Source organism: Lagopus leucura, unplaced genomic scaffold, assembly GCF_019238085.1.
Source record: "Lagopus leucura isolate 7727_CA_CO unplaced genomic scaffold, USGS_WTPT01 Super-Scaffold_806, whole genome shotgun sequence".
In the NCBI taxonomy this organism is placed as follows: Eukaryota; Metazoa; Chordata; class Aves; order Galliformes; family Phasianidae; genus Lagopus; species Lagopus leucura.
In genome coordinates, this window is record NW_024962260.1 from 2,931,488 (window position 1) to 2,945,315 (window position 13,828).

Sequence of the window (13,828 nt, forward strand, 5' to 3'; positions counted from 1 at the left end):
AGCCGAGCCGAGCCGAGCCGAGCCGAGCCGAGCCGAGCCGAGCCGAGATGTCGCTGCGGGGCTGGGCGCTGGCCGTGCTGGCGGCACTGACCCCGGCGGAGCGCAGCCGGTCCTACGCCGTGCTGCAGAAACAGAACCTGGGTAAGGAGCGGGGGGGCGGGAGGGGACGGCTTCGCTTTGTGCCGTGCGGCGGGGACTTGATCTGTCGGCCTCCTCCCTCGCAGTGCTGCTGGGCAGCATCCTCAGCGCCCTGCTGCTCACCATCGTCCTCGTGGCCGTCTGCGTCTACAAACCCGTCCGCCGGCGGTAGTGGCCGCGTCCCGCGGCTCGAGGACATCGCCGTCACCCACACGGACCCGCACGGACACCCGGAGCCGCCCCGCGGGCGTTCCGCTCGGCATCACCGCATCCGCTTTGCAGTGATGGCGGTCCCAGCCCCAGCGCTGAGCACCGGAGCCACGGGGAGCAGCCGTGGACGAGGACCGCGTCCCAGCCCCAGCACCTCTGGGAGCTCTGCGTTGGAGCTACAGCCGGATCCACGTCGTGCAGCTTTTGGTAACAAATTCAAGGGTTTACACTGAAGTCACACGTGCGTACGGATGCTGCTATTTTTTTGTTGTTGTTTTGCACTGCTGGGAGTAGTAACTGGATTTTTGCTTATAAATATTACTTTGGTATTTAACATAGGGGTCGGGGTAGTAATTTATTTTAGATTTTTAAAAGTGTACCTCCAGAGTAAAGGTGATGGTCAGCTCTGCAAGCACTGCAGCCAGCTGGTCCTGCTCTGTTAGGGGCAGGGAGAACTCCTGGAGCTGGGGGTTCCCTTTGCTGCTGCTCTGTGCATCAGTAAATGAGCCTGGCCTGGAACAGACCTCGTTTCTAATCTCAACGAAGCACACATGAGGGAGCAAGCTAACGGCAGGATGTTTCTTTCTGATCTTCTCCCTAGTTGCAGAGCTCTGGTTCGCTGATTTTTGCATCCTTTGTTCCATGTAACACTGTGCCCATAGCTGTGTGCTTCTTTGTGGGTGCAGCTCTGAGCTGAGCTCCCTGCAGCAGCATTGTTTGCATTCATTCTTCGCCCCCTGCTCTGTCTCTCTGTACAAATAAAAGAGAAGTAAACACTGCAGGACTCCTTTATTTATTCATGGACGTTCAGCTGTAGCAGTCCCACAGCCCAGCTGCGAGCTTACTGCTTGCAGGACAAGGGAGGAGAATGAGCACAAGGATTTCCAAATGAAGCGCATTGTGAGTTACCATGGAACATAACCCAACCCCAGAACAACAGCCCAACAGCCCCTGCTTTGTCTCACTGCCACACAGCACAGCTTACAGACCTTTAGGTGCCGCTACGCAGAAGTTACTCATAGGTTCAGAACACAGATGCAGCTCTTTGTGACCGAGGTTCTGCTTTCCCATATAACCTCAAAGGCTGTTCAGGGAACCAAAATTGACAGGCTTAATTTTTGGACAGCAGTGTTAACATGAACATAGCAGTGCAACTCACTGCTGCTCTTTGCCATCTGTTACTCACAAGAAGGTGCATACAGAACTGACCAACAGCACTGAAGCCTCAACACTAGCCTGCCTTTAATTTGCTGAGGACAGTTCACTGATCCCCATTTTATTTTTTCCTTCTCACCTTGGAGATGCTCACTAGCAAAAAGCAAAGTCACAGAGCAGTCTTACAAAGGTAACAGCACTCTTTATTTCCGCTGGAGGAAAAATAAAACAAACAAAACCAACACAACTTTATCTTTTAATCCATAATGTCATCAAGAGCTGAATGCAATTCCCTTTTCTGCAACCCAGAAAGTCACAGTAATCCTCTTTTCAAAGAAAGATGCAGTTCCAACACAGCCCCTCTGCCCCCATGCAAGGAGTTGCATTCCCCATTCCTGCAGCCACGAGGAAGCTATGGAGGGTTACAAGCTGCACGGTTAAGCATGATACAATAGACACTGAATTTTAATTGCCTAAAGAAATATGGATTATTGGTTCAAAAATGAAGTTCTAAGCTACCACCCATCTCTCTGGTCGTGTCATAATGACTTTAAAGGAGTTAACATTTGGTTGCACAGAGCTGCCCTGGTTTGCCCGAGGAGAAGTGCAGGGTCAGGCAGCAAGATGACAGCAATACGTACCATAGGTTCTCACAGCACTGTGAGCTGGGACTGAGCAATACTGCTGATGTTCGACTGCTGTAAGGCCTCCCTGTGGGCGTACATCCTTGTGTACGTGTGGAGTGCACTTGAGAGTCACAGGGCGAGTACTGTAAACACTGACAGGAGTGCAAGTAGAACAGCTACAACCCTACTGTAGGAGGAAAGACCTGAGGAAAGCTGTTAAAACCTATTTGTGAATTGTAACGATAGCATTTGAGGGAGGGCAGTCATCTTGGCTTGGTTTAAAAGTCAATAAAAAGATTCAGATAAAAAAGTATGTATTCACATGAAGGATAAGCGTCTGAGGTTTAAAAAGCAACAGGCATTTGCCCTTTCGGGTGACAGAATTAAAACTCATCTTGCAATAAGTACACATTAAAATCTCAACTGACTTTTCTCCTGTTTGAATTCAGCAGCACCCACACACATGCACACACACAGCCATCTCAAGAAGCACCTGTATCTATCGCTTATGTCCTTGCTGCCCTCTGACTATGGGAACGAGCTGGTGTTGAATCACTGCAGAAAGTGCTACTTTAGGAGGATGGTCCCACTTGAGGAGCTAAAATTGTACTGGCTGCTTGGTTTGTCTGATCTCAGAAAGCGCTAGTTTAATCTCATGCTTGGATTAGCTGTTCAAGTATAAAATTATCCCTTGTAAGCAGGAGCATATGATAAAAGTCTCAGTGACTGGAGAAGAAATAATCATGTATAAACAACACTAACAGAGCATCTGTCAGCATGGAAACTACTGTACGTATGTGAATGCATAGAGATACCTTCCACGTAAGGACTGGAAGGAACAGAGACAATGGCTTTGAATTATTCCCAAGTGACTACGCAGATGAGTATTTCTTTGGTAAGTAATAAAGTTTCCCTTCTGAACTCCTCATAAATCAGGTTTTTTACAGTTCAACGCAACCCTCAGGCCTGGTGCCAAGCAAGCCTTCCACCTGCTCTTCAATAAACGTGCTCAGGTAAAAGAATGTCACAGCTCAGGCTGCACAGCTGGGCAGCTAAACACAGAATGCCCAGTCACTGAATCTCCCTCAAATAATAAAAGACAATTTAAAAAACATCAGCTGTTGTAGCTGATATTACAGTGATGATGAAGAAGGCAGGTGAAATGTTTACTTCAGCAATCCAGGAGCGATCTCCAGCCTGAGAGCTCTGAAAGCCTCCAGCTTTGCACAGATTTGGTCACCCTTATTATCAAGAGTTACTTTTCCACAAGAGAAAGCTGTAGAACTTGCTGCAGCTCTGCATCTTCCTCCTCACGGCGCTGCCTCTCGCGCTCCTCCTGCTCCCGGACAGACAGCTCCATGGCAAGCTGCAAGTCCTTCTCAAAGCTAGAAGGCTCGCTAGGGCTGCTGCTCTGTGAGTTACCTGTGCTCGTTAGATAGCTCTCCTGCAGTGCCCTGGGGAAAGCAGAAAGACAGAACATTGAGAAGGAGAAGAGATGGAGCTTATTTCATGTTTCCTGTAAGGATCCACCCTAGCAACTTGTGTTCAGTCTGCAAACCTGAATCACAACCTTACAGGGCAGAAAGCAGCTCTCAGTGTAAGACAGCAGCACTAACAGGCATATGTAAAACTTGTTCTAGGGCTCCTCAGGAATACACCAACCCAGAGGGGCCAAACTCCTAGCTTTAATGGCAGAACAGAAAGGCTGTGTGTAATAGGAGAAAAAAAAAATCAGGAGAAAAACCTGACATGTGCAGGTCAGTTCTGGAGCTGAGCTGAAGGCACAGACTACACAGATCAGTGAGACCCAGCCTGGAGCTCTGGCTTGTTAAATAAAAAAGAGGAAAGTCTGAAGCAGCACAGCAAGACCGACCTTGAATTCTATGCATCTGCCACCTGTCTTCAGAAAAAAAAGCTTGATGCTACTGTTGGACATTCTTTGGTCTATTGTGTGTGACTTGACAGAAAATTAATTAGTTACCTCTGATACTGTATATTGAAGTCCTGTGAATATGCAACTGCTCCATTGGAATGCGCCCCCACTTCCTAGAAATGGAAGAACATGTCATAGATTGGCAGTGCTCCTCACTCTTATTTCTTCTTCAAAATAAATTACTCTGTTTTTCTCCTCTGAGGTTCTTGGAAAATCCATCCAACGTGGCACTTTGTACATAATGGCTTAATTTACAGATACAGCTATTGCTGCACATTTCTTGTCAAAGCTGACAGATCTGCACTGAACAGATTACAGCACACTTACTTTATTTCCACTGGATTCCAACAGGCTCTGCTGAATAGCAAACTGCATGATCTCGTTATCTTCATCGTGCACATGTATGTTCCTACCATCATCTTGGACATGGTAAGATTTGGGGATTTCAAACACTGACTGGTCAACCTCAAAATTAGCACCTATGGAAGGAAAATATAGTTGAAAACATGGCATTTTATATTTGTGCAAGTTGTTAATAGAAAGAAATCCAATGGATGTTCATACATGATTAACTCCAAAAATGCAGATAAGCCACCTGCCTGCATGTAGCCAGAGGCTCTGGCAAACAAGTGTGGCAGTAAAATGCAGTACAGCCTTAGGTGAGGTAGCTGAACCATGCCAAAAATCAGTGGAAGAAAAAGGATGGAAGAGAGAAACAGTCCAGTAGCTCTGACTTCTCTGGGGTTATTTGCAATGGATGTGAAAGCTCTTCTACTCACTCCACAAACAGAAACACACACAGATGCCATCACTGCATTCTTCACCCCTCACCTGCATCCCCCTGTACACCTCCACCCGTTGGTGATGATGTTCTCTCAGCTGTCCTGCAGCTGTTGACATTTTCAAATGTAATTCGAGCGTTCAACACATGAAATAAGGGAATTTCTATTAAAAAACACAACAAAATCTGTATCAGAAAGAAGTCTGTCATTCATTTTCACACCTGCAGCCACATATTATCTCATATAATCCATAAGCAGCATGCCACAACAACTAAGTGATCTGCAGCTCAGATTGCCAAGACCTTGCCCTTAGTCTTTGTCACTTTGCCTCTACATCCCATGAGGTTATTAAACAAAAATTGCCAAACCAAACACATTTAAACCACAAGGAAAGGGCTAGAAACAGCTAATTCTTACTAAGTTCCACCATCTTTAAAATCATGCTTTTATACTGAGAATTTGGATCCCATGTTCGCAGACACAACTTGGTTCTCATGTGGCAAGATGACTGGTAGAACTGAAATGGTTTTTGTAAGTGTATGTTGCAAAAAGTTACAAAGAATGCAAAAAAAAGAATACAAAGAATGGAATGAAGACGCTAGAATAGAGATTGTGAAACATTACCAATTTTGACAGGAAACCCTGGTGGAAATTCCAGAGTGATGAAATCCCTTAGTCTGGCAAAATGAGCGCTAGTTCTGGCCATCAGATCAATGATTGGAGTTACTTGCTCCACAAGGGACAAGGGAAACTCTTCACTCATCCACAAGGTCGCTTTAAATCTGAAAGGATAAGTTGTGTAAAAGCATCCTGAGTATACAGCTCTGGAAAGTGAAAAAGCAAAATACATAACGCTTCCACCTGCTTCACACCAAGAGCAATAGCTTTGAGAAACCAAAGCACACTCTTGGTCAGGCTAGAGACAAACCATAGGAGTTTCCTGACACCTTGCAATAGGGAAGGGTCAGGTATTTGAGGAGTTACAGCACTAGAACTAAGAATTAACCCACAGCTGATTACTTCAAGATGCCTCTTTTAATTAACATTGCAAGGAGAGTGAAACTGTACTGGATGTTTGTAAAATACAGTTTGCAGAGGTTAGAGGACAGACAAGAGGCAAACTGGAAATAGTCACAAGTTTTATTTCTCACTTCTGCGTTCGAATGGTGACTTCTTTGGGTCTTCCTATATCCCTGCCCTTCAAATCAAACTCTGGATCGAAGTATTCCTCTGGAGTAATAGCAGTAGGGTTGTTACTTGTGGCATACTCTGTTGTCTTCACTGCACTCTACATAGCAAGAGAGAAAAAGACCACAGAAGTACAAAACAAGCAGTACATTCCCCTTATGAAGGAGCTCATTATCTCTCCTAGCAGCTAGAAAGTCTGTATCTGCTGTGTTTAAATGTGTCCAGATTGAAGGTGGTTTCTAAAGCCATAGGGGGCCACTAACAACCCATTTCAGAAAACAAACCCACAGGACACAGTGTTGATAGAGTTGCTAAGTGTTTCTGATACCACAGCAGCATCATCTCCCACCTGAGGGTCCTGCTGGTCTGTGAGCACAGCTCCCAGATCATTCATAGGCTACTCAGAACACCTTGCTCAGGTTTACCATTGCTGCTTACATCCCAGCTCTTGTTTTGCTATAGTATTCTACATCTTTTTCATGGGAGCATTCAAAAAGGAAGCACATAGTACTAATGCAGGAACATTTGAGGGTTTAGAACAAATAAAGATCTCCCCAGGGAAAATTCAAACCTCATTATCTGAGTTGCTGCAGAGCTAAGGAAATAGGAAGAGATTCTGCGTGCATACAGCTATCACTACAGACCTCTGTGCCACAGGGTCCTGCTGTGGGGTCAGACACTCACCTGAGCACCGTACTCATGCTCCACTGTACCCAGAAACGATTCCAAGGGGCTCCTGTCAGCTTCAGACAACATGAAAAACAACTCAGCAGCAAAATCTTGTACACAGCAAGCTAACAAGCAAGGCTTCTGACTCAGAGTACAGTATGCCAGTCACAGTGAAGAGGAAGCCCATGTTCCCTGTAAGCTTCAACAGGCAAACCCAGCACCAAAAGGTGACAGAGTAAGATGGATACAAGATCCAGAATAGAGGCAAGGATTTCCAGGTCTCTATCATCAGATCACTATTATTCACAGTGCCTCCCCTGGTGACCCCAGAGCAAGGCAAGGTATCATACGAGGCCACCAGCAACCCATCTTTTACTCCAGTTCAACCATTGAAAGGCTCGTGGGACCAGAAATGAACAGAAAGCCTAAGAAAACAAAGTCCAGATGAGCCTTTAGAACTGGCCAAAACAAAGTAAAGGCACAAATGCATTAAAAAGAAGGCAGTAGAGAGCCAAAAGGTTGTATTTAATTTCAGCGATTCCATAGGAAAGCTACCTTTATATCTTTTCTTTTCCTCTTCTGTTAAGTGTTCCGTTCTGATTTTTGTGACTATATTTACATTGTTTGCCATGTACACCTTTAGAAGAGCAGAAGGACAAGAATCACCACAGGTTACCAAACTAACACTGCCTCTAAAAGAGCCAGAAATACGAGCCTAAGATAGACTAAAGCAACATGGATCTGCTTTTCACTGGCGAAGATCTTAACCCTTAACATATCAGCAATCACCTGGAAATGCTGCACTTGGATTTTCTATTCCCTTTGGTATAATGAAAACCCCATGTACCATTTTCCTGACAGCTCCCTGCTAAAGGCTGAAGCTGTACAGTCACCTGCTGGGCAAGCAGATAGAACAGAAACACCACAAACCAACCAAGGTGGTACTTGAATTTCTGCTACCAGTTTCTTGCTGCCATCAGTTGTCTCTCCTTGCAGTACTGTTACTAGAGAGTGCCCATGGTTCCTCCTCTTTCAACAGTGAAGGAATTGCAACAAGAATGAACTCAGTTCTGATCTTTGGAAGGCAGTTCTAACAATTACACTCAATCTTTTTCCCTTCTTCTCTTGAAATGCTTTGATCCTCCTCCTCCCCCACAGCTCCTGGGGATGTGCCACAGGCACCACCTGCTCCTCACATAAGTTCAGCACCCTTGAAGATCCTCACTGCTACCCTGTTCTGTAACACAACAAAGCCCTCGACAGCTAACTTAGAACCTAAAATATTCAAGAAATAAAGGCAAAACCCAACAACATTTCAGTTAGCTGTGAGACCCCTTAGCTGTACAGAATGGCTTTACCTTTGCTTCATAACCATTCACACCTTCTGCTTTTTCAGTCCTCCATACCCAGAATCCAGATGTGGTTCTGCCAAAAAGTGAACACAAGTATCTAAACTGTTGCACTCCTACACAACACATGGTCCATTTCTTCCCCAAAACACTTTGAACAAATGATATTTGATAAGTTATTTGTTTATTGACCTCAGACAAAAGCACAGGTCAATGTGTCCTCATGCACACACACCATGGCAGCGCTAAGAAAGTCATGCTGCTCCCATTCTTCAGCTCATGGAAGAAGTCCATGCTCAGCCACAATTTTAGATTCAGATGTGGACACTTGAGCCACAGAGGAGGAAGGCAATCTACAATAAGCTATTTAGTTTAGCATCCAGCTCTCAACGCTGAGTTTGATTTCAAAAGTAATCCCACACAGCAGTTTGGGAACCAGTGCTAGTATTTCTGTCTAGGAAGCCTTTGTCTCTGGATGTGTAGATGCTGTAGTAAATATGGCTCACTGAACACACATGGACTAACCCTGGGAAGCTCTGAGGAAACACTGGGGATACAGGATAAAGAAACTGCATGCACACATGGAAGGTACGACCATCAGGACACTTGCAGAGTTGATTTATAAGAGAAATTTCGTACCTTACCTTTCAAAAGCAATATTTTTTGTATCAAGGCACGTGTTGATAATCGGAGATGTAAGGCGCCTTTCCACTTCTCTTCTTTTTGGTGTCATGGATCCCAGTGTCAAACGTTCCATGTGTTGGGAAATCTCAAAACGTTCCGTGGTAACAAACTTATCATCGTGGTTAATCTCAATTAGTTCTGCCCAACCTTCAGCATCTGTTGGAACAGGGCCTCACTTTAAAAGGCAAACAACAATCCAGCAGTGCTCCACAGTGTAAAACCCAACACGCGCTGCTATCAAATCGGGGTGGAAGCCAGTTTGTTGTATTTTGCACTCAGAGTTGCAACTACATTTAAAATTGCATTTTATTTGGAGGCAAGAGAATCAAAGGGGGAAAGCATGTAAGAATTTGACGTAGAATTTTTGCCCTCTGATAAATGCTGATCTCAGATTAACACCAAACAAAGAAGTGAAGCCACTGTGTTAAAAACACGAAACCCCACCTTAAAGATGTTCATGGAAACGTGCACAAAACTTGCTTAAAATTCAGTACTCAGCCTCAACGGATCTTCTGAGCTAAAATAGGGTTTCTTCTCGTTGTGGTTTATCCAGCATTTGGCAATCAGCACTGCAGACACGGTAAGACAATGCATACCTTCTCCCTTGAAGATCAGGCTGCGCCTTCCCCTCTCCCAGCTCATGTTTTCAAACCCCAGCAGTGTGATATCAACTCTCAGTTTGGCACCACTTTTCCAGATGCGACAGACATCACTTGGACAAACCCGAGAAACCAGTGGAACTACAAAAGCAACACAGAAATAGAGAATATTCAAGAAACTAAGCAGGTGGGAAAACTGAATTCATGCATTACAAATAGCACTTCTACTTGAATTACTCAGTACTGTGATCATTATCCCACAGGAAACAAGACAAGAGCCCTCTTTAGCTTTCAGAGCAATCAGCTAAGGGACAAAAAACATTATTTTAATTTAAAGATTAATGTGAAAAGGAATGAGACATTAATTCAGACTAAGCTGTGAAATGGGCTAAAACCAATCTCAGTCTGATAGAAAGCTGCTTGGAAAATGAAGTCAGCCAGAAGTCAAGCAGAAGCAAAGCAGATACTTCCAAGAAGTCTGTGCAGTCACCAACAACCAGAGATAGGCAGGCCAGACTCTGGGAAAAGCCTTCAGTGACTGACAGTGGTTAAAGTCTCAGTAAAAAAAAAAACAAACCACCCCACAAACAGAATGGAAACAAAGAACAATTGTGATACAGAAATACAAAGGGTTATTCTGAGAGGTGATGGTAAGTATTCTGAGGGGCAGGGAACAACAAAGCCAATAAGTCTCTCCCTTTGCAGAGCTTTTGTGACATTGGTGGGAGTGAGTCCTTCTGCCTACTGCTTAGAAGCACCAACAATCAGGATTCTTACCCCAGCTAGTGAATTCCCATTTCATTTCCACATAAAAGTCAGGAGTCTGGGAAAGAAAAAGACCCCATGAATACTTCACAAAACAGAATTGATTTAACATTCAGCACAGCATTTCCCATGAATGTTTTAGATAAAGGAAAACTCAAAAACAAACAGCCTCAGTCTAACGAGCATATAACACTTCAGTCTGCTGTTACTTTATAATGAGCTATTCTTCTTTATGTTATTGCAGAAGCAGCAACACCTTAACAGCCACCTTTGAACACGACTACAGATTTCAAAAGGTCAGGGAAAAAAAGTCTCCACCTCCCACAGGCCTATGCAATATGTGAATTGAAGGGAAAGAATTCAGTTGCCCAAATTCAAATTAACTGAACTCTCGTCTGTCTCATTTCAGTTTATTCAACTGAACAACTGCAATCAGACTTACAGTCTGGAGTCAACTAAATAAGCACCTCATTAATCTTCTGGAGTAATTCAGGGACTCCTCCAAGCGTCCTGGAGGTCTGCTGATAGTCTCTGTGCTGCAGAATCATATGGACCATCTCTGGATCTCCTGTGCTGATGGCCTCATGTAAAACTGAAAGAAATCCAAGCACAAGATGGCTTCAGTTTGCTTTCTGAGCAAAACGCACAGTGCAGAATCCAAGTGCAGCACCTGCAAGTGAGAAGCAGTAAGAAACCATTCCTGTTTTTAAAGCAGTCTTTACCTGTCCATCCCTGTGCATTCTCTTTAGTTACATCTGCCTTGTGCTGAAGGAGGACTTTGGCAGATTCTATGTAACCCAAGGAAACAGCAAGATGCAGCAAGGTGCGGCCACGGGGATCGCGTTGATCAACATCCTGTTGAGTATCCAAGAGATAAGTAATGCTGACGTTGCTCTAGCAAATGCAGTTAACCACAATGCACTGAGAAGAGTTCACATGAAGCTTGTTGGGAATAACCTAGGAGCTAACGTTCCCTACATATGTCCACACAGCTCATGCTACGTAGTCACTCTATTTGCAAGCACTGCTGCGCTGCCCTTCTGCCCTCAGTACACTGCAATCTCACTTCCCAACGAAATAAAAAGAGAAGCAGGACGGGGCCTACAAACTGGTGTCACTGTAAAACACAGCTGAGCTCCCAGTGATGCTTCTCATTTCTCTTCCTGTGATATCTCCTCCTCTGAAGCAGTCCCTTCTAGGAAAAAACAGTTCTGTGTTCACTGAAACACACACAGTTAACAGCTCAAGAGAGATCACTGGAGGACTCAACGCACAGCGTAACAGGAAGGGGAAAAGAAACAAAAACAACTCAACAGGCGATTCAACACCAATCTCGTGTAGCACTTTGTGAGAGCACAGAAGCAAATGGTAAGTTACAAGGCATCCATTTTACTGACACACAGAGCACAATGAAGAGCGAATGCGTTTCGTACAAGACACTAAAAATAAAAAACTACACAAGCAAAAATATCCAAAACATGCAAGCACAACATACTCATACCTTACAAATCTTTCACTATTAGCTTAGAGATTTGAAACAGAAGAGCATCTATAACTAAAGGAAAAGGGGAAAGTCAATAGCAGAACAGGAAAGTTATTATGCAAGTTAACGCGGTTATCTGACAGCATCAAGTTCGAAAGATCACACACAATGGGGGAAGCTTCATTTTAAAGCATTCTTTTCTCAGTTCTGTTCTGGAATACCAATGCATCTGTCTCTCCACTCCCTACCACTCCAATGCTAATTGCTCTAGTGTGGGAAGGACCTCTCCTAACCAGTAAGCCATTAGTTAGGGGTTCCACCCCTCCTTGCCATACCCAGTGCAGCTGGCAAAGTGCCTTTTGATTCCTTCACGTGCCTCTATGCCAGCAAGAAGCTTATCCCAAGGAAGCAGGAGGAAATAGATCTTTGGAATACTTCAGAAGGGAAAAAAGTAATATTTAAAAGCAGATAAAGTAAGAGATGGACACGTCCCATCTCAAAAGGCTGCTCGTTGCCTCACAGTGAGGAGCACCCACAGGTGTGGATGCTCACTTAGCCCCAGTCTCACAAAGACAAGCAGCACGAGGATCCTTATCTGATTACAAACGTCCACACATCAAAATGTGACTGCAATAGAAATAAACTGAAGCAGTGTGCCAGCAAGGTTAAAGACGTTAAGGATTAAGGTTAAGTGAATTAGATGAAAGCTAACTGCATTCCAAAGATTCTCCTTCAAAATCAGGAGAGGTGCATGCTCTCAGCAAGCATTAGTAAGTTGTGGAGCACTGTTAGAACTGCAGGTGGCAATCACCAGTCAGGAGTGGCAAAGCCCAACTTGGGATCGTGTCCTTGTGGTGCCAGGCAGAATGCAATGAGTGTGTTCTGCTCCCAAATGATTTCCCCCCCACCCCAGTGTGCACCTGAGCCTTAGCACAGTGCCTCAGCACAAAGGATACTTCAGCCTGAGCTCTGCTGCAGCATTTCAGACTGTTATTCCCTTACGTCATTACTATTTCTCCCTCAGCCACCCCAAAGAGGGAACAGCTTTGTATTTTTCTACTCTATAGCATGAAACAATGAGTCCATTTTTTTTTTTTTTTTAAACTGAGATGCTGAGAACACTCCAGCCAGTATAAAACTGCTGCCTCTAAGCGCTGCTGGTCCTCAGCAAGCCACAGCCTGCCCTCATCTCCAGCAGCAACAGCTCTGCTGCACTCTGATTTTCCATTAAGCTAAGCTGTGCTTGCTGCTTATTTACACAGAAAAACAATGGAAGTCCATCACATCCCTATACCTTCTTACCTCACTCCCAAACCCACAAATAGATGCAGAAGGAGAACAGTCCCACCAGCCTGGCACGGACCCAGGGCGCAGCTGAGGCTCTCTCTGCCCAGGAGGGTAGCAGTTACCTGTTCTTGCAGCTCTTCATCCAGCCTCCGATACTCATTGTTCCACACCAGGAGGTGCAGGGGGAACGCACTGCTGGCCCTGCCGGGGGAACTCATCATGCCACACACCTGCAGGAGCGGGGAAAGCAGGCAGCCTGCCCTCACCGCCCCCCCCCCCCCCCCCGCTTTGCTTAGTGGTGCCCCATGCAGAATCCTACACCCTGGAGGGCTGCTCCAACTGCTCCCCTCAGGCCTTCATCCCAGGGCCTCCCCCTCAGGACCCTTCCCCAAACCACCATCCCTAGGGCCTCCATCAAGTCCCTGCTCCTGGAGTCCCCTTTAGGCTCCAGTTTCTGCCCCCCAGCCCTCATCCCTGTGGCCTCGTCCATTCCCTCTCCCAGACCCCCACTCCTGTGCCTTTCCTTGAGCCCCTCACTCCTACCCCTTTCCCTCAGGCCCTTGCTCCTGGAGTCCCCTTCAGACCCCTATCCTTGGGGTCCCTCTTACACCTCAGATTCTGCCTTCTCCTCCCTCTTTCTTTTCCCTTTCCCCCCCCCCCCCCGACCCTCAGAGCCCCGAGGCTCCGTTCCTGTCCACCCCCCTCTGATCCCATTCCCGGGGCCCCTCCTCAGCCCCTCACTCCTTCTTCCCACCCCTTCCCCCACAGCCCTGCTCCTTCCCCCTGCATCCCAAGGCCCCACCTTAAACCCCAGCTCCCGCCCAGGCCGTCTCCTCACCCCCGTCTCTTCGCCCCTTCCTTTCCCTCCAGGGCAGCGGTAAGGACGACCCACAGCACGACAGGTGCGGAGCAAAGGGCGCCGGGCTCTGCCCTCACCCTACTGCCACCGGCGGGCCCCGG

The 13,828-nt window shown here is 45.9% G+C and overlaps 2 protein-coding genes across 2 annotated transcripts; one reads left to right on the top strand and one right to left on the bottom strand.

Annotated features, from left to right (window-relative positions):
• Positions 1 to 30: 30 nt before the first annotated feature.
• Positions 31 to 1,129, top strand: CUNH12orf76 (chromosome unknown C12orf76 homolog). The gene is made up of 2 exons (XM_042865810.1): positions 31 to 141; positions 225 to 1,129. The coding sequence occupies exons 1-2, from the start codon at positions 48 to 50 to the stop codon at positions 308 to 310; spliced, it is 180 nt and encodes a 59-aa protein (XP_042721744.1). The 5' UTR covers positions 31 to 47; the 3' UTR covers positions 311 to 1,129.
• Positions 1,130 to 1,685: 556 nt separating this feature from the next.
• ANKRD13A (ankyrin repeat domain 13A) lies at positions 1,686 to 13,778 on the bottom strand. Its single transcript, XM_042865811.1, has 16 exons — positions 13,707 to 13,778; positions 12,991 to 13,098; positions 10,821 to 10,953; positions 10,566 to 10,690; positions 10,111 to 10,156; positions 9,331 to 9,474; positions 8,695 to 8,890; positions 8,060 to 8,126; positions 7,257 to 7,338; positions 6,717 to 6,775; positions 5,996 to 6,132; positions 5,469 to 5,626; positions 4,894 to 5,007; positions 4,390 to 4,541; positions 4,111 to 4,175; positions 1,686 to 3,583 (listed from the first exon to the last, which is right to left on the bottom strand). Exons 2-16 carry the CDS (start codon positions 13,087 to 13,089, stop codon positions 3,385 to 3,387), a joined length of 1,776 nt encoding a protein of 591 aa, XP_042721745.1. The 5' UTR covers positions 13,090 to 13,098; positions 13,707 to 13,778; the 3' UTR covers positions 1,686 to 3,384.
• Positions 13,779 to 13,828: the final 50 nt, after the last annotated feature.

Bases quoted from the DNA above. Each gene is read 5' to 3' on its own strand.
- CUNH12orf76 (XM_042865810.1), top strand. From the start codon at position 48: ATGTCGCTGCGGGGCTGGGCGCTGGCCGTGCTGGCGGCACTGACCCCG. The intron at 142-224 runs GTAAGGAGCGGG...CCTCCCTCGCAG, and splicing joins GCTGCAGAAACAGAACCTGG to TGCTGCTGGGCAGCATCCTC.
- ANKRD13A (XM_042865811.1), bottom strand. From the start codon at position 13,089: ATGATGAGTTCCCCCGGCAGGGCCAGCAGTGCGTTCCCCCTGCACCTC. The intron at 6,776-7,256 runs GTAGCTTTCCTA...TGTTGTCTGAAG, and splicing joins GGAAAAGAAAAGATATAAAG to CTGACAGGAGCCCCTTGGAA. The intron at 3,584-4,110 runs GTAACTAATTAA...TGCTTTCCCCAG, and splicing joins TTCAATATACAGTATCAGAG to GGCACTGCAGGAGAGCTATC.